Source organism: Pleurodeles waltl, chromosome 4_2 (genome assembly GCF_031143425.1).
Source record: "Pleurodeles waltl isolate 20211129_DDA chromosome 4_2, aPleWal1.hap1.20221129, whole genome shotgun sequence".
Taxonomy (NCBI): domain Eukaryota; kingdom Metazoa; phylum Chordata; class Amphibia; order Caudata; family Salamandridae; genus Pleurodeles; species Pleurodeles waltl.
In genome coordinates, this window is record NC_090443.1 from 274,781,934 (window position 1) to 274,806,397 (window position 24,464).

General features: G+C 46.3%; 1 protein-coding gene across 1 annotated transcript in view; it reads right to left on the reverse strand.

Moving 5' to 3' along the window:
- Window positions 1–17,309, reverse strand: part of LOC138293845 (extracellular calcium-sensing receptor-like) — a 224,843-nt gene extending 207,534 nt beyond the window's left edge. The window contains exons 1-2 of the mRNA XM_069233155.1: window positions 17,286–17,309; window positions 16,348–17,184 (exon numbers count right to left, since the gene is read on the reverse strand). Coding sequence (XP_069089256.1) covers window positions 16,348–17,184; window positions 17,286–17,309 — 861 coding nt within the window. The remainder of the gene's footprint in view (window positions 1–16,347; window positions 17,185–17,285) is intronic.
- Between the last annotated feature and the right edge of the window lie 7,155 nt (window positions 17,310–24,464).

Consider the following 24,464-nt stretch of genomic DNA (forward strand, 5'->3'; position numbering starts at 1 on the left):
TCAAGCACCGCTGAACTGGGCACCGCCGTCTCAAGCACCGCTGAACTGGGCACTCATCCGAAGCACCGCTGAACTGGGCACCGCCGTCTCAAGCACCGCTGAACTGGGCCCTTCATCTCAAGCACCGCTGAACTGGGCACCGCCGTCTCAAGGACCGCTGAACTGGGCCCTTCATCTCAAGCACCGCTGAACTGGGCACCGCCGTCTCAAGGACCGCTGAACTGGGCACCGCCGTCTCAAGCACCGCTGAACTGGGCACCGCCGTCTCAAGCACCGCTGAACTGGGCCCTTCATCTCAAGCACCACTGAACTGGGCACCGCCGTCTCAAGCACCGCTGAACTGGGCACCGCCGTCTCAAGCACCGCTGAACTGGGCCCTTCATCTCAAGCACCGCTGAACTGGGCACCGCCGTCTCAAGCACCGCTGAACTGGGCACCGCCGTCTCTAGCACTGCTGAATTGGGCCCTTCATCTCAAGCACCGCCGAACTGGAAACCGCCGTCTCAAGCACCGCTGAACTGGGCACTCATCCGAAGCACCGCTGAACTGGGCACCGCCGTCTCAAGCACCGCTGAACTGGGCCCTTCATCTCAAGCACCGCTAAACTGGGCACCGCCGTCTCAAGCACCGCTGAACTGGGCCCTTCATCTCAAGCACCGCTGAACTGGGCACTGCTGTCTCAAGCACCGCTGAACTGGGCACCTCCGTCTCAAGCACCGCTTGCCCATTGGCGGAAGGGGCAGGCCCGCATCTGTGTCGGGCAGGGCTGCACGAAGCACTCTGGCACCAGTCCCCCTCCAGTACCAATGGAGACTGTTATCCACTTGTGAGACTGTGGCTTTGCACTCCCCAGGATGGAACAGTGGGCAAGCCACCCACTGTATAGACTTGAGAGACTGTGGCTTTGCACTCCCCAGGATGGTCCAGTGGGCAAGCCACCCACTGTATAGACTTGAGAGAATGTGGCTTTGCACTCCCCAGGATGGAACAGTGGGCAAGTCACCCACTGTAGAGACTTGAGAGACTGTGGCTTTGCACTCCCCAGGATGGAACAGTGGGCAAGCCACCCACTGTAGAGACTTGAGAGACTGTGGCTTTGCACTCCCCAGGATGGAAAAGTGGGCAAGCCACCCACTGTAGAGACTTGAGAGACTGTGGCTTAGCACTCCCAAGGATAGAAAAGTGGGCAAGCCACCCACTGTAGAGACTTGAGAGACTGTGGCTTTGCACTCCCCAGGATGGAAAAGTGGGCAAGCCACCCACTGTAGAGACTTGAGAGACTGTGGCTCTGCACTTCCCAGGATTGAACAGTGGCCATGGAGGCCCCTCGTGGATCTGGCGTTGTGGACTCATCTGGCTGAGGTGCCCCCCCTTCCCTTCCCCCTGAGGTGCCTGTAGTTTTGCTATCTGATGCCCCTGCAGTGTTCTCTCCGTTGGAGTCAGGTATCCTGTGTGGGCTTTGCCCATGTGATTTGGGCCCAGTGGTCCACGAACAATGCCTGCTACAAATATCGGACTTGACAATTTATGTATATAAAAGTTTTAGATGTGTGATATATTTTTAAGCCAGTAATACAATATATTCCAATGTTTATATTCATTTCCTTTTGTCTTTGCATTCTTCCGGGGGGTTTGGGGGGGGGGTAACTGTGATGTATTGCTATGCATTGATGTGTGTGTTGTAGTGGGTGAAGGTGGGGGTGGGTGTGTCGCGTATGTGTGACCCCGTAATTTGTTGCCTCCCCCCTCCCCTGTGTCGTAGGTGCAGTACTCATCGTTGTCTTCTGCGCAGGCGTTCGTGCTCCTGGTAGAGGAGCAGGAAGACAATCGCTGGGAGGATGTGGAGTTGGGGTTCCATGCTGTCCAGATTCCTCGTGGGGTGTATGGAGGTGAGCGTTTTCCGTTCGAAATGGCTGTTTCCGCCGTGTTTTTATCGGCTGGGCTACCGCCCCGGAAAAGGTGGCGGATTGGTGGGTTGTGATAGGGTGGGCGGTACATTTACTCCCGCCTGTCTGTTGGCGGTGACCGCCGCGCTGTTTGTTTGTCCCGCCGTGGCGGGCGGTGTGTTGAAGTGGCGGTCTCTGTTGGCGGTTTCCACCAGGGTCGGAATTCAATTTTTATTACCGCCAGCCTGTTGGCGGTTTTGCCGCCTCTTTAACACCGACCGCCAGGGTTGGAATGACCCCCATTGTGTCCTAAATATTGTTTACAAAAATATTGCACCATTGACTTTAATAAAAACATCTACGCATAACATGAAAATATTTTTGGAAATGATATTTAGAACACAATATTTTGATCAGGCAATATCTTTCCTAACAATATTCTAACATACAATCCTCAAAACATTTTTAAATTTAGTAAAGCATAGTCCCTTTGTCATTTCACTGCATAACAACTGCAAGGCGACACAGCATTCTAGAGATGAGTATCTTAGGTGATTCCTCATCTGAATGACTGTTATATCATTTATTTTCTGACTCCTGTTTTTCATTGGCCTGGTGTTAGCCCCTGAGAACACCCTGCTTCTAGAACTATGAAGGGAGCTCAATTTATAGGATGCTACCTATTCTTGATTACTCTTCTTAAATATCAGCACAATTAGATTAGATTAGATTATACCACTTATAGAGCGCATGGCTACCCTAAGGTTTCCCAGCGCAAATGGACCAAGACCGAAACCCGGCAAAGCCAATAACAGATCTAAAACAACCAAGTTTTTAGGGCCTTCTGTAAATTATATTCTTGGCTCATCAACCGTAGGCTGAGAGGCAAGGAATTCCACAACTTGGCTCCCCGAAAGGCTAACGTGGCTCCACCCCATTTGGCATTCTTTATTTTGGGTAGGGTAGCAAAAGCGGAGGTGGCAGATCTCAGGGCTCTATTTGGCCTGTAGAAGGTGGCAAGGTTCTTCAGAAGAGGGACACCCTTTTCATAAAGGGACCTATGTATATAACATAGGGCCTTGAATGTTATCCGCTGTTCGACGGGTAGCCAATGTAAAGAGACTAGGCCGGTATTTACGGATGACCATATAGGGATATCCAACAGCAACCGGGCAGCGGCGTTCTGGACCCTTTGCAGTTTCTTTTCAACATAAGATGGAGAGCCAAGAAAGAGTCCGTTACCATAGTCTAGTCTTGACAGGATTGTGGCCTGCACAATGAGTCTCTTTGCCAGGGCTGGGAGGATAGCAAAGACCTTCCTTAAGAGTCTGAGAAGGCCGAAGCAGGTAGATGATATATGCTTAGCATGAGTATCCAGTGTCAAAAGAGGATCAAGCCAAATCCCCAAACTCTTGATCACTTTCTTAGGGCGCGGAAGGGCTCCCAGCACCCATGGGAATCCTTTGCTGGGTACCTAATCTAGGTTCTGGGCCCAGAATCAATAATTCCGTCTTTTCCTCATTTAATTGCAATTTGCTGTCAGCCATCCAACCTGAGACAGCTTGCAGGCAGGAGGACAGTGTGGCCCCTTCCAGAACCACCAGAACCAGAACAATGATACTCTGCTTCCAGTGTTTGAAGTCTGACCATCTGCTAAATACACTTAAACAAATAGTTCATTTATTTTGGCCAGCAGGCAATTTTCCGATTTAGTGGGGCTTTTGCTGCTCTTTAAGGCCCCTTGTCACTAGACTTTAAAAAAAAAAATCCCAGGTATGACATATCAACTCCTTCTCTACTCTGAAAAATAATACTGGTGGTAGAAAAACTAAATTTGTAGTACATTTAGGGGCTCATTCCGCTTGACCGCCGGGGCCGGGGATGCGGGAGCACCGCCAACAGGCTGGCGGTGCCCCGCAGGGCATTCTGACCGCGGCGGTTTGGCCGCGGTCAGACCAGGAAAACCGGCGGTCTCCCACCGGTTTTCCGCTGCCCTGGGAATCCCCCATGGTGGCGCAGCTTGCTGCGCCGCCATGGGGGATTCTGACCCCCTCACCGCCATCCTGTTCCTGGCGGTTCCGACCGCCAGGAACAGGATGGCGGTGAGGGGTGTCGTGGGGCCCCTGGGGGCCCCTGCAGTGCCCATGCCAATGGCATGGGCACTGCAAGGGCCCCCGTAAGAGGGCCCCACTTTGAATTCCAGTGTCTGCTCAGCAGACACTGGAATTCGCGACGGGTGCAACTGCACCCGTCGCACCTTCCCACTCCGCCGGCTCCATTCGGAGCCGGCTTCCTCGTGGGAAGGGGTTTCCTGCTGGGCTGGCGGGCGGCCTGCTGGCGGTCACCCGCCAGCCCAGCAGGAAAGCCAGAATGGCCTCCGCGGTCTTTCGACCGCGGAGCGACCATATGGCGGTTCCCTCCAGGCGGGCGGCTCCCGCCGCCCGCCGGGGTCTGAATGACCCCCTTAGTATCTTTCTTTCCAGTTTAAGCAACTGGTCATTTGCATCGTTGTAATGTAATTTTATGCAGCACTTTTTAACGTTTGTATATTTCTTTGTTCTGAATGTCTCAGTGAATCTCTCCACTTAATTCACAAATTTGCAATGCTATATGTAACTGTCTTTTGAATACTATAATCATAACTACCAGTTGTTTAATTGCTACAGTATGATCCCTCCCACTAGACTGTACCACATGTTTCATTTTTACAATATCATCCCTTATGCTAGTCTGCAAGCTTCTCGATTTCTAACTTTCAATGCCAGTCTGTTTTATCCCTTTGGTGGTTAGGAGGCAACTGCTAATCCTACACATGTTTTAAGTCTAATGCAAATTACTATGGCCCTGATTATGACACTGGCGGTAAATTCCACTTACCGCCATGCTGACTGCCACCAACATTCCACCGCAGCGGCGGATATCCGTTCACCATATTATGACACACACACCAATCCGTCACTATTCAGCCACACACACAAGTCCGCCACATCAATGGTCAGTGATAAACTGGAAGTATTCATACCCACACTATTACGCCAACAGAACAACGGCCACCAAATGATGACCCACAAATGACCACGGCGGACATTCAATGGCAGTAAGCCAGTGGCGGTAAATACCGCTGCACTCAAAATACACACACACAAACAAAACAACACTTCATTGGTCAATTTAAAGAACACACATCTGACACCCATACACACACAACACCAACACACACACCACTATAAAACACACAACTGCATGACCCACAACCCTTTACAAATACAAACCATTGGCACGAGACAGACACCATGACTATAGACACAACCAGAGTCACACACCACCTACACCTATACACCACCCATGCACCACACATCACATACCCAACACATCACCCTAGACACCCTCACCTACACAGCTCACACAACACCCATGGCACCACAAAGACACCCCAGATTCTCAGAGGAGGAGCTAAGGGTCATGGTGGAGGAAATCAACGGGGTAGAGCCACAGCTATTTGGAGCACAGGTGCAACTATCTTCCTACCTGCATGCCATCACATACCCCCACTCTCACCCTCACTCCCATCACTCCACCACCTCCTACACCCCCCACCATCACATCTCACTCATCCCAATGCCAAGCCCTGCATGCCATACCACTGCATGAAAACCACTCACAGACCTGCATGGACACCTATCACTAAAGCATGCACACTAGAGAGAACTTATCAACCCTCCATACACCAAGGTACACAAGTGAAAGCTGCCAGGGCAAATACAAAACAAGAGGGCAACCCACTGATGCACAATATGTCACACACAGAAACAATAACACAGCATGTACATCCCCACAGGTATCCCAGCCAATGTCAGTGGAGAAGAGGTGCCAGCTCTATCCAGTCCCCCAACTGAAGAGGCCCACAGTGATGACAGCAACTCTGGTCGCCTGGATCTGGATGACCAACCTGGCCCATCAGGGACTTCTGGACAGTTGGTTACCCAGCCACAGTCACACACCACCACAGAGCCTCCCCCATCTGGAAACACCACCATAGCACCCACCCAGCTTACCGATACCTCTGTCCCCAGGACACATCAATCTGCAGTGTGTCCACCATTACAGGGACCCCAGGGCACACCTATACCCAAGACAATCAGGGACCTGGGGTCAGTGGCAGTGGGCACACGGTTCAAGGGGCAGAGGCACAGGACAACAGGGAAACTGGGAGGACTACTGTGCACCAGTGGGAGGACAGGCCCAGGAAACCAACTCTTCATGAGGCACTTGCAGAGATCCTGGGAGCCTACCAACATTCCCAGGATACTCTGGGCCAGATCCAGGACAACGTGAAGGAGAACAGGTGGCTGCAGGAGGGATAGTACCAGTGGATCAGGGAGGACTTGCCGGCCATCAACACCACCCTGGTCTCCAGAGCAGGGGTGCTGGCAGACATGGCCACCATTATGAGGGGGGCAGCCTCACAACAGCGGGCCCCTGCCACTAGTCAGACATCTGAACTGCCTTCCACCTCCGCTGCCACTAGTGGACAGGAGGCCCCGCCGCAGAACCAACAGGCCACCAGCACCCCTCCCCCTGCAGAAGGTGAACCACCCTGCAAACGTTCCCTGCGATCCAGGCAGAAGCCAGAGACTATTGTCAAGACCCCCACCAGGAAGTGAGACTCTCCTGATTGTCACCCTTGTGTCCCACTCTGTTACCCTGTCCACCTTGAACTGCCATTGCTCCCTATCCTATGCCCCCTTGGACAATGAACCTACGCACCAAATTGACTAGAAAATGCCCTGAACTTTTGTCCATCATCACCCGATCCCAATGCACTTGCTACTCTCTTCTTCTTAGCACTCCAATAAACACCCTTTGAACAAAATACAAGTATGGAGTATGTCAAATTTATTTAAGTATGTATTTGTTTAACCAGGTTCAAATATTGCAATTCAACTGTTCAGTAATGTTCACATAGGAAAGACCTGTAGTTGGCTGCAGTGATCACCCCAGGAGCGATAGTGGGGCCCCAACATCTGCAAAATGAGTTGCCAAAGGCTACAGTGAGTGGGCATAGAAGTGGGAAATAACAGTATGACAGTGCCAAAGATAATCTAAATAATGACAATGAAATGTGAAGTAACACTGTCTTACCTGTGTGTCATTGGAATTATTGTTGAATCACTGCGTTCTGTTGTCCTCATCCTCATCCTCTGTCTCCTCATCCTCACTGTCCACAGGGTCCACTGCTGCCACACGGCCATCTCCAGCCTCCTCCTCCTGCATAAAAGCACATGGCATCTCAAGGCAAGGTTGTGCAACATGCAGCATGCCAGGATTATCTGGCAGACCTTCTTGGGTGAGTAGCACAGGGATCCCCCAGTTAGATGGAGGCACCTGAACCAGGCCTTCAGGAGGCCAAAGGTCCGTCAATTATCCTTCTTGTTCACCCATGTGCCTCATTGTAACGTTCTTCTGCCCTTGTCCTGGCACTCCGCACATGGGTGAGTAGCCATGATAGGTTGGGGTATCCTGAGTCACCTGCAATATTGAGGGACAACAGTTAGGCACACACTATCCTATATGGCCCACACCATACCCATACACCAACATCTACTGGGTGGGAACGAGGGCTCACCTATTAGCCACACCTGGTGCCTCTGTATTTGGGCCATCACATTAGGGATGCTGCTATTCCTCAGGATAAAGGCATCATGCACCTACCCAGGATACTTAGCATTGACATGGGAGATGTACTGGTCCGCCAAGTACACCATCTGTACATTCATGGAGTAGAAACTCTTTCGGTTTCTGAACACCTGTTCATTTTGCCGGGGAGGGGACAAATGCAATATGAGTTCCATCAATTGCCCCAATTATGTTGAGGATATGTCCCATTGTATAGAAGTCAGCCTTCACTGTGGCCAAATCCTCCACCTGGGGAAAAACAATGTAGCTGCACATGTGTTTAATTAGGGCAGACAACACTCTTGTCAGCACTATTGAGAACATTGGCTGTGACATTCCTGCTGCCAATCCAACTGTCACTTGGAAAGAACCAAGAACTTGCAAAAGAGGGGGGATCCCAGTGGGTTGACGGACAGCAGATATCAGGTCAGGGTCCAGTTGGGCACACAGCTCTGTGATTGTGGCCCAGTCAAGTCTATAGCTGAGGATAATGTGCCTGTCCTCCAGTGTTGCCAAGTCCACCAGGGGTCTCTACACAGGGGTATGTCTCCATCTCCTATTCATCTGCAGCAGTTGCAATCTAAGGGACAAAAGAGTGAGGAGCTGGTCACAAACTGAACATCGGGCCCACAACAGTGCAATGCATGATGTTAATGTGAAATGGTTAAGTCGGATTTGTCCTGTATGTCCTATTTTTATCTGTGACGCAGTTATTATCCAGGGCCTGCCCTCCCCAAGAAATGGCGTCTGCCTGTCCTGTGTGGAGGGACAGGTGGAAATGAGGTAATTCCACTGACTTTGTGCGCTGTTGAGGTAGGCAGTGGGAACCGCCGTGCAACTCCTCATTGGTTAACATTGGGCCCTATGGGGTACAGTGGCCAATGGTGATGTGCGCTGGCGGTGACGGTATGCACCGGCGCGGACATGACCGCCATTTTCTATCTGATCACTCACTTGCTACCTGACCTTCAGCAGGTGAGGACCTACACTGTATGTGCCTCTGTGACCTGTGTCTGGAACCTACCATGGCTCGTGTGACTTGGGAAAGGGCCCCTGCCTTCACCTCGGCGGAGATGGAGCGACTGGTGGATGGAGATCTACACAGACTGCTGTATGGGTCTCCAGACCAACAGGTGAGTACACTGTGAGCACGATGCATGTGGCATGAATGCATGGAGTGGTGTGTGTGAAGGCCTCATGTAGGGCGGGTGGGTGTATAATTGTCCCATGGACGGTGTGCAGCTTGTGTGCTGGGCCATGTGTGTGCAAATGGTGATGTGAAGGGGTATGGTGGGCCATAAGTGTAATAGGCAGGACGGTCTGACTGATACCATTTCCTGTGTGTATTTCTCTGCAGGTCAGTGCCATCAAAAGAAGGGCATATGGCGTGCCATCGCCAAGGACGTGCGGACCCGGGGGGTCTACGGCAGGCGGAGCACCCACTGTCGGAAACAGTGGAAGAAGGAGTGCTGTCGTACCCTGACGTCCCTGGTGGCCTGCATACTGGATGGGTGCTTGAGGGCATCACAGCAGCCACAAGGGGGTGAGTACAGTGCCCATCATCACAACTTACGCATGGTAGGGTAGTACCCGGGTGGGGAATCTGTGTCAGTGGGTGCCCCTAGTCCAAGCCTGACATTGCAGAGTAGTTCCCATGTTGGCCAGGGTTCTGAAGTGATAATCCTGCAACCTAGCTGGTAGGCATCCACAATTGGTCAGGACTGTGTGGGTCCCAGGTGTGCTGCATTTGTCGGTATGTGCCCCTCCCCATGCCTTTGTGGTTAGCATTATAACTTGTAGTGCAATGCATAGTGTGTAGGGCTGTTCTCTGTGTGTGAGGGTGGTGTTTACGCCAACGGTGGTGTTGGTTCAGCCATTGACCCAGTTTTACCTTTGCCTCTTCCCTCCCCTTTTTGTTTTGTCACTCTGTCCTTATATGCATAAGCATTATCTGGTGGAGGAGCAGAGGCACTGGCAACAGAAGGAGCTGCATCCCACAGGACCCAGGAGGCAGAGTTCATGGATGCTGAGGGCACCAGTGGGACGGAGGGTGAGGGGAGCACCATGGCAAAGATAGAAGGGGACAGTTCAGACACGGGTACCTCCTCCAATGGAAGCTCCCTGGTGGTGCCGCACACCTCTGTGACCACCTCAGCTACAGGTACAGCTGCCACCCCGTACCAGCACCGCCCTCCCAACAGCACCTCATCAAGTTTCCTGTGCCTGCTCACCCAGGAGGGTGGGCATCTCCTTCGCACCAGGCACTTCAGGCCCTGCCCCAGTTAGCCCTGCTGCCCTGAGTGAGGAGGCTATTTACCTCCTGAGATCCATCTCTGTAGGGCAGTCAACCATTGTGAATGTCATCCAGGGGCTGGCAGCCCAGATGCAACAGACTAATGCATTCCTGGAGAGCATTCACACTGGTTTAACGGCCCAACAGAGATCAACCCAGGCTCTGGCCTCCTCTCTGATAGCAGCCATTGTCCCTGTTCCCACCCTCCCCCCTCCAACTTCCTCTTCCCAATCCCATTCCCCTCAACCCAAACCTATCCCAAGCACACAGGCAGACGAGCATGCACACAAGACATCACACAAGAGTGGCAGAGGCAAACACTAGCACCACACATCATCCTACAGGCACTCACAGAAACACCATCCAAATGCAGACATGCCAAAATCCACAATTTCCAATGTCTCCCCCTCCTCCTCCTCTTCACCTCCCTCCCAGTTGCACCTACACTCACACCTGCATGCACTACAACATCATCCACTACCAGCATCACCACCACACCTAGCAGGACACACACTTCACTGGCAGACACCTCTACAACAGCAATGCACACATCCCCTGTGTCCTCTCCCACTGTGTCTGTCACCCAGTCCCAAGGTACACAAACACAAGCACTCAGACACCCAACAGCCATCCACCTCACAACAGCATCCAGCCCATGCACCTACACCCAAACACAGCAGACAGACACCTTCTACAACCATTCCCTCTTCCTCCACTGCCAAACCCTCCTCCCTCTTTCTGCCCCAATGTCCCTAAGAAGTTATTCCTCTCCACCATTGACCTCTTCCCTACCCCTACACCCTATCCTTCACGTCTAGCCAGGGTGGCAAAAACCCAGGCAAGCACCTCAGCCATCCAGTGCATGGGCCCAGTTGTCTCTACACCCACTTGTGGTGGGAAAGGATATAGGGCACCAGGCAGCCTCAAGGAAAGGGTGCCTGCCCCAGCTGCGGGCTGGAAGACCAAGGAGCCTGCCCCAGCTGCTGCCAGGAAGGGCCAGGAGCCTGCCCCAGCTGCTGCCAGGAAGGGCCAGGAGCCTGCCCCAGCTGCTGCCAGGAAGGGCAAGGAGCCAGCACCAGCAGGCAGGAAGGACAAAGGGCTTGGTGCAGGGACTCAGACGGAGCCCACACCACCAACCATGGTTGTGCAGCCGTCCGAGGCTGCAGGGGATGGGGAGGAGATTCCCCCAACCACTACCAGCAGCACCACCACCAGTGGGCAGCCATCCAAGGCTGCAGGGGATGGGCAGGAGCTTCACCCACCAACACCAGCAGCAGCAGCACCACCACCAGCAGTGGTCAGCCGTCCAAGGCTGCAGGGGATGGGCAGGAGCCTTCCCCCACCAGCAGCAGCAGCACCACCACCACCGAGCAGCCGTCACCGCTGGCGGATGGTATGTATTTCCTGCCTCCATGGGCTGCTGTGCGGTCTGCCCCCTGCAAATCCTGTGGATATGACACCCAGCTGAGAGACTGTGACCCTGAACTCCCCAGGATCAAAAGCACAGGGCACGATGCCCCCTCCAGAACCAGTAGGGAAGACACCCACCAACCCCAATCTCCCCAGGATCAGAAGCACAGGGAACAATCCCCCCTCCAGAACTAGTGGGGAAGACATCCACCTGAGAGACTGTGGCCTTTCACTCCCCAAGGCCGAGCACAGGGCATGTTGCTCCCTCCAGAGCAAGTGGGCAAGTCACCCACTTGAGAGACTGTGGCCAGACTGTGGCCTTGCACTACCCAGGACCAAGCACAGGGCATGTTGCCCTCTCCAGAACCAGTGGTCTTGCTCTATCTGCCGACTGCCCGCCCTTCCCTGTCCCCCTGAAGTGCCTGCCTATTTCCCAACTGATGCCCCTGCAGTGTTCTCTCCATGTTGGTGCAGGTGAAAAGTGGGGCCTTGGACCTTGGCCTGTGGACCTGTGGCCCACGTACAATAAGGACTGGCAGTGTCCCTTGAACTGTACATATGTATATACCATTACATTGCATTTTTGTATTTCTACTGTGTTGTTATTATTAAACTCACTTTTGCACATTCCTGTTGTCCATGCATTATTCCTCAGGTGTATGGGGTAAATATGTGCTATTACTGTAGCTGATTGTGTGTATGGTGTTGGGGATGGGGGTGTGCGTGTTTTGCGTGTGTGTGTGTGTCACTCTCTTTTTCCTCCCCCCATCCCCTGTGTGCTAGGGGGCTGTGCTCACCGTGGTTGTCTTCACCATCGTCGGTGTTTGTGGTGGACCACGACATAGATAATCATTGGAAATATTTGCAGTTCGGGCTCCATGGCGGCGTGGTTCTTCCCTGTGTCTCCAAAGGTGAGTCCTTTCCCTTCTGTGCAGTTTTTCCGCCAATCTTTTATTGTTGTTGGTACCGCCCCAGAAAAGGTGGCGGTTTCCTGTCTCATAATAGAGTGGGCGGAACATTGACTTCCGCCTGGCAGTTGCTGGCTACCGCTGTGATGGCTATTTTTCCGCCCTGGCAGTCGGTGTGGTAAAGTGGCTGTCTATCTGAGTTCTCACCGCCATGGTCATAATGCAGCAGTAAATACCGCCAGCCTGTTGGCGATATTACCGCCACTTTATCACTGACCGCTAGGATTGTAATGAGGGCCTAAATCTAAGTAACTAAAATACTTCCTTTCTCATTTAACTAACTGAATCCAATGTGATCAATAGAAGTTTATTCAATATGCATCATGCTCTTTAACTGTGCTGTTTTCAATGCGTTTTTAGAACCTCCTTTAATTGGAACCATTCCAAGATATTTGAAAACTTATGATGCTTGCATAGAATTCTGTAACTTTATCTAAACATCGAAATAATCTGCACAATGATTCTTCAAATAATTCAAACTTGGAAGAAAGATGCTGTTGGCCCATGAATTAATATGTCACAAAACATCTAGACTCTGCTTAAAAACAACCTACTAGGCTCTTCAAGTTTGTCAAACAGGCCTCCATTTCAGCAAACTCCATCACTGTAACCAATTTGGAGGCATAATGTGAAGAATTTGCTAATGTCCTTGATTAGAAAGTTAAAAGTATTGATCTAACCCTAGCACCATCCTTTGATCACTGAAACCCTTGGGCAATTAACAAAAAAGCTCCCATTGACTCTTTAGCGGGCAAATAAGTTTCTCATAGTCAACTCAATGAGCGCTCTGCGAACTTGAATCACTACAACCAATTTTCCTATTGTATTACAGCAAACCTTGCCAAAGACTTAAGTTACACATTGACCTATTTTGGACAGATCTTAAAAAAACAACCATTATTACATGGTGATGTGATTTCTCAGTTTGCCTCAGAGTGCCAATGTTGCCTGTTATTGAAAAAATATTGGCTAGTCACGAACAACCAAATAGTCACATAAAACAATCTCTGTCATGAGTTACTATTTGATTTCATAACTGGATAAAGCTTTGAAACTGAAATCACCTCATGAAATGAGAGAATATTACTTACACCTCTAAAAGGAATATATGGCTATCGAGTTGACAGTTCTTGACTAATTCTCCTCATACATACCTATGTGCTTTGGAAAGATAAACATCTGTAACTTTCCTCTTGCCTAGCACCTCCCTTGAAAGATGTGCCTTGAGGATCTATTCTTGCCCATTCACCAGTTACGTTCTATCTAGAACCTTCAAAACGTACTCAGAACCACCAGAGAAGGATAAAAATTGGGCTTGGTGCTCTTGTGAGTTGATTTTTAGGCCAGGCAGCAAATTTTGAATTTGGTTCTAGCCACAAAGAGAGGCAAGCCAATGAAGAATGTGAAATACAAGGGGAATGTGATACAGTTTGCCTGCTGTGGTCACATACTTGGCTACTTTAAGTGCTGCAGTGGTTGACCCAGGCGACTCTCAGTATATAATTCACAAAGTCCCTGCTCTCTCAGTGAGAGAACCATCGATTGTTCTGTGTCATTATTAGTGCGCTAGGTGAGGAAATGAGCTGTGATGATGCACTACCTGAGCTCCACTCACCGAAAGTTGTCATATGACATTTGCTTCAGAGTATTCATGAGTTCTTGTCTGTTCTTGTTCTCGTATGCTGCTCAATATTGAATGTTTATTGATTTGTTTTCATTAAAAAAAGAAATCCATATGTTTGTGTACAAACTGTAGTGTCTTGCGAGTTTTATGACACAACCCTTTTGGCTCCAAATGGACTCCATGGAAGTGTGATGTAGTTGTTAGAGCGGAATGCAATAAAATCTTGGATTAGAATGTTGAGTTTGCAGTTACCCAGAGAAGACTAAAGATATGTAGTATTCAGATCTGTGTGTGTTGTAGTCATTGGTGGGTGCCCAACCTGGGGAGGACACTCCATAAACCAAACACAAATTCTCAAAATCTAGTAATAAGTACATCATAGACTGCAGTTTTCAGTTCATCGGGGGAATTAGGTACTGATTTTTTCAAGGTGTGGCGGTAGAGATTTGTCAACTTTGCTTTCTTTAATAAATATGTGGGATAAGGGGGAGAAGGAAAAGCAGAATTTTAACACGGGTGAAAGTGAAAGATTGAGACCATTGAATTTTAAAGGTTCTATATGAGAGAGATCAATTTGCTCCAATGAGAGGATGTTTTGAAATCAGTGGTCAAGGGATTTGATATGCAAAGGTTTTCCAACATCAAGTCGTTCAGGGAAGGTGTGTAAGTTGATGGCGTCCTCAGCTATTGTTTTTATATAGAAATAAGTGCCATTGTAATAATGGGATACTGAAATGCCTGCATTTGTTATGATGAGGCTAAATATGCTGATTAGTAAATCCCTTGGTGAAGCTGCTATTTGGACCCAGGGTATTTTTTGGTAGCATCAGGCAAATTACATTGGTTGATCCCAGATGCAGGTGCTATGGTTCTTTCTGTTGCCCCTTTTAGTTCCTCAAGAGACTAAACATGAGTTGCCCTTGGTGAAAGCCCTGTCTTGCTTGAATGAGAAGAACAACCTACAGCCTAAAGAATAGGACATCTACTGAGACAAAAAATTGCCAATCCTTCTCTCACAGAAGTCGACTGCAATTTATCAATGCAATAGACATTTGCCTGGGAAAATATTGTGTTGTGTATTAATTGTAGCCATGATGTCCCCCTTGGGGACATGAAGACTAAAGTAATAGTACTATTCTGCACACAACTTAATTTACAGTGTAGATTGAAGCATGTGCTCATAGTTCACCCTAATCTGACATAAATAATGCAGCTCATTAGATAAACAATGGAACCACCTGGATCTTTGGGCGTAAGAATGAATGCAAACTGTTTCATGACACCACAGCCAACCTGGATACCTCGTCACACATATGACACATATCACTCATCTGTGGAAACATATTTTAGACCTCTTTCATTCATGTACTTGTGGCCCTCTGTAAATCATAGGTTATAGTGATGTTCTTCACATTCACATAAAGAATGGGCCAACTCCACTCTCTTTCATGCTAACTCAGGATTGCCATCACATTTTCTGGGGGTTTCTGCACAATAAGCAGTGAAGTGATGGTAAGGAACAGTGAGTTGGTGCGAGGGTCTAACCCTCTGCAAGCGTTAGTGGCGGATTGGCAAGGCTAGAGTCAGTGGTGCAGCAAGGGATCCATGGGCCCGAAAGCAAGCAGAGTAAATGGACATCATTCTTTGTGATCATAAAATACCATTTATTGGGGTGAAGTGAGCCCCTCATGCCCAGGGCCCCCTGTGCCACTGCACCAACTCCTCTATTGATAGTAACACCCTTGTCTACAGGGAAACCTGTGGCTGGTGCTTCGCTGATGGACATCTACTGGAAAATGGAATATAGTGCCATCTGTACCTGGCTCACCTTCTAGGGTTAGTAGGCCTAACAGTGTTGAGCTGAAGCCCTCTATACAAGGGCTGCACAACTGAAACTCCACAGGATTGCACAGGTGACAGATGGCTTGCAACACTCTCCTGTTTTAAGAAGAAACAACTAGAGTGTTTCAGGACACTCACATCTATCTCACAACCATACACTCTTAAAGAAATTCACCCAATAGTGTACCTGTAAGCCCTATATCTCATGCAGGCTCACTTTCCTTCGAGATACACGAACAATGGCTGCTGACTGGCCCGTAGGACACTGCACCTCCTTACACATCTTTCCAAATTGTAGCGATAGCCATCACCTATTGACTGAGATGTCCAATAGTGATGACAACATAAGGAAAAACTGTATGAAATATTTTTCTCCCACTATCATAAACAACATAATTCTATGTACAGATATGACGTGTCTCTAAAGAAATCAGGTCATGTTTAAAGAAATCAATGTGTCCTTTCCATTTGCACCTTATGTAGAAATAGTGATGGTTGAATAAACATGAGCTAGGTTTTGAAACATAATTGGTAGAAGAGTCTTATGCATCACGAACAACCAAAGGCAGTGCTATAACTTTTCATCTGTGACAATAGTGGGGCTGTGAAAAGGCATTTAAAGAACACAACAATAGGTCTCTAGGTTACCTGCCAAGGCAGAAAAGTAGCCCTTTTCGCACATGCTCGGCTTCTATAAGGGCCTTTCCCAGGTTCACAGGAGAGCATATCATGTAGCCCTTGTGCCAGGGCCCGGACCGCCATATATGCCTTATATGAAAATCTGAAATTGTACACATCATAGAGGGTTGCATCAAGAGATTCCAACTGTTCATTCCCAGTGCAGGGTTGCTTCCCAGCTAGTGATGTTCTCTTGCTCTCACTTCGGTTAACCGTGTCCATCCATTGACACCCAAAGGCGTGCTCCCAGAATAGCTTCATATAAAGGTCCCTCTGGTACTTCCATGGGTGGATACTGTACAGGAAGTCCTTAAACCCTGGAATCTCACCGCTGTAAGATGCAATGCCCACAGTACCCGCTATTGTTTTCCAAAACTCCCTTCTAGAAAACACCAAAGAAGAAAACCAGCCTGCAATTGCCACCCAGACCTTCCCGGTGATATTCTGCAGTGATAGTTCTTCTAGCACTGGACTTATCTCTGCTGGATAGACATAGAGTACAATGACCTTCGCTGAAGACATTTTAATCCTGTTAACAGCTTGTCCGATTTTCTTCTTCGATGCCCCTGCTGTCAGGAATTCCGAAAATTCAAGGCAAATACAATACTTGTCAGCTTCCTCACGGATCTTGTGGCTTCCTTGGACTCCATACTCAGTATCTGAAGCAAACAGCCCAACCCAAGTCCAGTTAAACAGGTACAGTATCTGCACAATCACCTCAGGCTGGAAATCCTTCACGGCTGTGCGGAGGAATGATGGAAACTGAACCTTATCGCTCAGAGCAGAGAGTCCAGAGCCAAAGCTGATCTGATGGGAAAATAGAGGAAATAAATAAAGGCAATAAATAGCAAAAATTATACTTATGCGAGAACTGTGGGTAGGATAGTGACACAAATAATTCTTCCTGCCAGAGAAATATGGTGCTCACTCATGGGTACAACGTTGTTGTATTCCAGACTGTGCGAATGTATTGAGAGCATACAGAATCACACTGGGGGACATACTACTCATTTGAAGTCCATGTAACGTGTGCCAGATATGTGTGGCGGAGACCTTTAATTAACAGATGGCTTGCTTCATGGACAAAACCAACACAGGAAGACCTCATAGATGTTTCCTTGGCTGGTGGGCTGCGCAATACTGCATCTGCCCACCCAGTGAGGAAGTTAAGTTCACTCTCTGACTAGGTACAGGACACCGATAGTGACACCAATGCTTGAGGGATGCAAAGCTAGAAGGGCGATTGAAGAACAAGGTTATAAGTTCAAGGACATTCAATGATGAAGGCCAAACAACACCAGGCAGAATCATGTTTAAAACATTAAGGCCCATATTTATACTTATTAGCGCCACATTTGAGCCGCTTTTTGACGCAAAAGCGGCGCAAAACTTACAAAATACAACTGTATAGTAAGTGTAGTAATGTATAAACATTGCCATCTAATGTAGAAAGAGTGCATAATTCATATGGAGAAAATTTGAGGGTAAATACACGCTCAACAGCAGACCAAACACATCTTGGTATGGTAGACATGCATAGGATCTGAACATCTGGCCAGGTCTACACCATTCAGGGAAATGCACTCACAATTACCTTTCCTTAAATCTGGCCCTGACTAGGTCTCTCATGTCCCTTGTCTGATCACAAGATCAGCTCTCACTAGACTGTTTACACCTGTTAACTGACAATGGCAGGCTGTTATTATCAATGTTCCTAACATCATCTTTAACAAAATGCTAGTCTCTGATAATTGCCTACCAAACTGCACAAATAATCCAACTCATACTCCTGCCATCCAGATTCAATAAGCATTTTCTAACACAATTGAAACAGACCTTGAATCTCTTTCTTGAGGATTTGGATTTGCAGACACCACCTAAAACCCGATGCACATCCTCTTCTATATTAAGAAAACTTGATTCAGTCAGAGTAAAGTCACAGTCACATCTTGTGTTATTGTACCTGATATTGTGGTACCGACCACTTCACTTAAGACAATACCCTATCCTCAGACCCCTTGTTATATGTTATGTCTTGCATTCTGTTATGGGGTTCTTGTTGTTGTTGCTAAGCATGGAATGTAATCCCTGGGGCCTCTAAGTGACATTCTAGAGAGTTTCAGTTTTTCTGCTGGCTCTCTGGAAGTTGGTCATTGAGGGACGCTGTGGATACACTTATCTAAATTAAAGTATGAAATCATTGTGACGCTGGTATCTTTATTTTCTGAAGACAGAACATATTTTGGTGGTGGAGCATTTGGCCTTTGGATTGGCATCCCTCAAATATTGTTCTTGTTGTTGTTGCTAAGCATGGAATGTACTCCCTGGGGCCTCTAAGTGACATTCTAGAGAGTTTCAGTTTTTCTGCTGGCTCTCTGGAAGTTGGTCATTGAGGGACGCTGTGGATACACTTATCTAAATTAAAGTATGAAATCATTGTGACGCTGGTATCTTTATTTTCTGAAGACAGAACATATTTTGGTGGTGGAGCATTTGGCCTTTGGATTGGCATCCCTCAAATATTATGCCCATCAATTCATTAGGTGAGGATTGATTGTAATCTTCTTTACCAGGAACAGTGAATTGGTACACCTATACAACCAGATTTCAAAAGATGTTCACCCTAAAGGTTTTATCAAGCGCTGCCTTCCATGCACTGACTGTTGCATGCTGCTTTTATTTGAAGCTTTTGCCCCAGTGTGCGTCACTTTCATTTGAAGCTTTTGCCCTAGCACATCCTGAAAAATATTCACGCAAGATTTTTATTGAGCATTGCTTTACACTTAAGTTTTCTTCGAGCCGTGTTCTTTACACGTGCAATTTTTCTCACTGTTTTTGGAATAGAAGTTACTCTTTCCCGTTTCACTTCTCGCAAGCTCCATTCATGTGTTAGACGTGAACGCCCCGTCCTTATTTGGATTTCCAGCAGGAGAGACCAAGTGGAATACGTTCTAAAGGCACTGATGGAATCTATCTTAAAGACGAGGTCGCAAGTCAGTTAATTGTTTTACATTGATGTGTTCACCTCAAATTACAGCTGACGCCCTCACTGTTCACTGAAGGAATCTGTCTTAAAGGTAAGGTTGGGAGACTCATTCATCAGTTAATTGGTATACGGTGATGCGCTCACCTTAAATTACAGTCGATGCGCTCACTGTTCCTGGAGGAATCCATTTTTAAGGCAAGATGGGAAGACTTGCTCACATTAATCTACATTTGACTGTTATGGTGACCTTAATTACAGTCCAAGCGCTCACTGTTTGTTTTGAATTCTGGCTAGTTGTTTGATAATTTTACACTGTGATATGCACACCATTTCAACAGAAATTTAAGACAGATTTTACTCAATTAAAGTTGTTTGGAGTTTGTGCAGAAGGTGATGTACACATTTGATTCTTTTTTTTTGTAAGAGCAGTAAGAGTATTGTGTTTTGTTGATAACATATTATAATAATCTATCAGTGGTGCGAATAATAATATATCAACATGCAAACAGCAAATTTACCCGTGGCATTTTTACCAGAGCCAGACCCTGCTGAGATCAAATGGAGCCAATGGTACCGGCCCTGTAACAGCAATTTGATCGATATTGATGGAACACATTTTTCAGCTGCTAGGAAGAAAGTTATGTTATACAATTGCTTAGGGACAGAGGGCCAAAGCATTGTTGATCATCAACCTCAATTGATGATCAAAACAGACACAGAATGGGATGAATTTACTGAAGCAATCAAGAGATTGGAAAAACATTTTATTAATGACCCGAGTGCGATAGTTGAAAGACAAAGATTTTTCACACGTAAGCAATTTGAACATGACTTGATTGACAATTTTGTAGCAGAGTTGAGAATCTGAGCTTCTTCATGTGAATTCTTAGGACCTTTCGATCGATATTTAAGGGATCAAATTGTGGTAAATTACTTTAATATTAAAGTGCAAGAAAGGATACTATGCTGTAGGACCCAAACATTAGAGGAAATGCTACAAATAGCTAGGGGTATAGAAAGGTCTGTTGCAGCTTCAAAAGAATTAGGGAAGGTGAAAGAGAGTACATGTGAAATGGTATATGCACTAAATGCTGTTTATTGCAAAAACAAAATAGTCTCACTTAACAAATCTGATAAGATTTATTCATGTTTCAGGTGTGGATTGACATTTCATGCTGCTAATGCTAAGAACTGTCCTGCAGTTGGCAAAGCTTGTGCTAAGTGTAAAAAGATTGGTCACTTTGCCCAAGTATGCAAAAAAGCTCTTCTAAAGTAATGTTGATAGTGAATCAGGAGAATTACACTCCTATATTAGAAGTGGAGAATATTAATAATACAAAAAATGATATTATCAATAAATATGATTGAAACATTAGTGCAGCAAGATAAGGCAGTGGATGATCCTGTATGTATGTTACAGATAGGAACAACAAAAGGTAAAGTCACAGATGATTCACGATAATTTTAGACAAGTTGTTCATAAAAGAATGGGTTGAAGTAAATTTATTGCCCCCTGACATGAGTACAGTAGCGTATGGAGGACAAGAAATTCAATTAATGGGTTACTTTATGAAGGATATGACATTCAAAGGTAGACTAATTCATTCCAAGGTCTATGTGGCACAAAAAGGATACAACATTTTAGGGTGGAAGGACAAAGGGAAATTTGGCACAGGTCTCAAACCAGGTGCAGCTCATCCTATTTCTTTGGTAGAGAGCCTGGATAATCAGGAGATAACATTAAAGGATGCTATGGGGAAACATAAATATGTGTTTGAAGACAAATTAAGTATGGTTAAAGGTTTTGAGCATAAGATCGTCCTTAAACCGGATGCCATTTCTGTGGTACACAAAGTGCGGATCTTCCCATTGAGTGTGAGGGATATATTGAAGGAACATCTTGAAAGTTTGTGCAAAGAGGGTGTGATTGAACCAATAGATTCATCACAATGGATATCGCCTACACTAGTGGTCATACAGAAATCAGGAGAAATGAGACTTTGTGTTGATTTAATATCATTAAATAAAAACATACATGTTGACTGTTTTCCTCTCCCAAGGATCCAAGATATTCTTGCTCAAATAGGTAGTATGCAGATTATTTCCACTATTTTTTCCACTATTGACCTTAGGGCTGTGTACCATCAGGTCAAGCTTAGCCAAGAATCCAGGGATCTAACTGCATTTAACACTCCTTTTGGAGCGATCATGGCTCTCCAGATGCCATTCAGATTAGAGTCTGCGGCATCCTGGGCATAAAATATTCTCAAAAGGCATAGAACCTAAGGTTGATCTTTTAATGGCCATTTGTGAATGTTCTCAATCTTCTGTCAAAATAATTTGCGATCTTTTATCGGTTTATATGAGTACTATTCTTGTTGTGTATACAATTTTGCTATAGAAAGTGAACCACTTAGGGAACATTTGAAGAAGAACGCTAAATTTGTATGGAGACAAGAACAAGAAAAGGCATTAACAACATTAAAAAAATTGATTGTGCAACCTCCAGCCTTTTAATGATAAAGCAATGTCATTTGTGACAGTAGATGCTAGTAATAACGGACTGGAGCTGTATTCACTCAATTGCTGGATGGTGTAGAAAATACTGTAGCTTTTGATTCAAGAAGGCTTAGACAGGCTGATAAAAATGACAGCACCATTGAAAAATGAATGTTGGATTGTGTGTGGGTACACAATTTTTAAATGTACTTATGGGATAGGGAATTTGTAGTGGTTCCTGCTCATAAGCCATTGGTCTTTTTGTGTAATGATGAGGGTATGGAAAAGTTAGTCCTAGATTAATAAGGCTACTATCCAACTTGTATGACATTCACGGGGGAAAGAATTGCAGAGCAGATTTCTTATCAAGATATCCTTTACAGGAAGAAATTGGTGACTTGTGTGAAAGCGGTGAGGAGAAAGAAATGGTTATTGGTATGATTGATGGTGTCACTGTAGTGCAGAAATCAATATCAATGGAATGTTGGGAAGAAAATGTAGACAACGATTTGTGTTTAAAGAAACTCAAGAAATTTATAATGCAAGGTTGGCCCAGAGAAGGACAGGTATCTGAAGATTTGAAGTATGTCAACAAAGTGAGGGAAGAGTTAATTGTAGAAGGGCACTTGGTGCTCAGGGGTACCAAGCTGATTTGTACAAATGTTTTGAAAAACAGGTTGATCAGCTTGGCATACCAGGGACATGTTGGAATGACTGGGCCCAAGAAAAGACTGAGACTTCACTATTGGTGGCCAGGGATGGATAATGAGGTAGAAGTGAGTGTTGGAAAGTGTGATGAATGTGCACAGTCTGAAAAGGTCATTAACATGAATCACACAGCATTATGTCCTGTTACTTTTCTTGAACGTCCTTTGGAGAAGGTTGGTATAGATTTTATTCGACCTATTGGGGGACTCAATGATGGTGAGAGGTTTGTTCTTGTAGTTGTAGATTACCACTGTAACTAGGTAGCTTATACATTCACAAGGGAGCCAAATACCAGCTGTGTGATTAGATTTTTAGAGGATGTCTTTCGATCAGAGGGGGTTCCTACATTTCTGGTCACAGATAATGGAGTTCATTTTGTATTGCATCGAATGGTAGAATTTCTCAGAAGATGGGGTATGAAGCATTGTATAGGCCCCAAGTAAATGGCATGGTAGAGTAGGTGAATTGTATGATTAAAGATACATTTAATTTGGCTATTACCACTGGAAGGAGAGTTCAACAAGATGTGGCGGTCAGGACTTGGAGTTATCATAATACCCCTCATTCGACAACGGGAGTTACTCATTTGTACTTTTAGGGGGAAGACACTCTTGCAGTGATTTGTCTCCTAGTTGGGTGGTGGAGGAATTAGGTCATGAGAAATCATTTCCCAGTTTGTAGTCTATCGAGGCTAGATTAAGAAGTTTTCAAGACAAAGCAAAAAAAAAGATATGATAAGCTTGAAAAGGTGAAATAAATAGATTTAAGTGTGGGGGAATATGTCAGAATATTAAGACCTTTTAATAAGGAGTTTGCGTTTTTTTCTGGGACAAGGGTTCTGCAGGTTTTTAAGCACTCCATTAAAGTCGAAGGTGGGAGGAGGTGGAACAAGAGCAGAGTTGCAAAGTTAAGGAGAATGGGGTGGATCTTAACCAAGTAAATAATGATGAGCTGAAGTCAAATATTAGTAGACTCAGTAACTCATTTGTGTTTGGTAAAGGTGCATCTTATTTAGTGTATCTTGAAAAAGGTGGTAGAAATATTGATATTTATAATGTAAGGGAACTCAATTGTTCAAATAACTGTGAAGGAATGGTCTCCAAATTTTTGCCAAGAGAAAGTGATTACAGGGGGGAAGAGGTGGAAGGAAAGAAAGAATGGGAGGGGTTATGGAGATTAAAAAGGATGATGCATAAACCGAAACATTTTGAAGATTTTGTTTCATCATATTAAATCAACATGGTTTCAGTTTTGTGTGTTTTTATTTTTGGTTTTGTTGTTTTTATTGTTGTTAGAAATGGGGTCTCTGGTTGGCAGTCAGTCTGCACTCTGTCCATGCAGGAACCCTCATTTTAGTCAGGGCAAAGGCGATACACACTTAGATAACCCCTGCTCATCCCCCTGGTAGCTTGGCCCAAGCAGTCAGGCTTATCTCAAAGGCAATGTGTAAAGTGTTTGTACCAACACACACAGTAATACAGGGAAAGCTCTAAAAAATGGACACCACACCAGTTTAGATAAATAGGAAATATTTATTTAAATCAAACAAGGCCAAAACGACAAAAATCCAACATACACAAGTCAAGATATGAATTTTAGTAAAAAGAGTCTTACTCCATAGAAAACAATGGAAAGGTTTTTACACAAAGTACCTGGTTTGTGTAAAAAATAAAGCTGCATGGGCGAGCTTGCTTGGGAAACGTCAGCGATGCATCTATTCGTTACTCGCAAGTGTATCACTTTTTCTACGGTTGGGTCTGCAATGCGTAGCTTTTCTCTCCCATAAGAGAGCGATGCATCGGTTTCCAGACAGGCACCTCGGATCCGTGCAGATTTATGTTGATTTTCGACACCCAGAAATGATGTGTGAGAAATCCGGTCACACAGTTTTGGA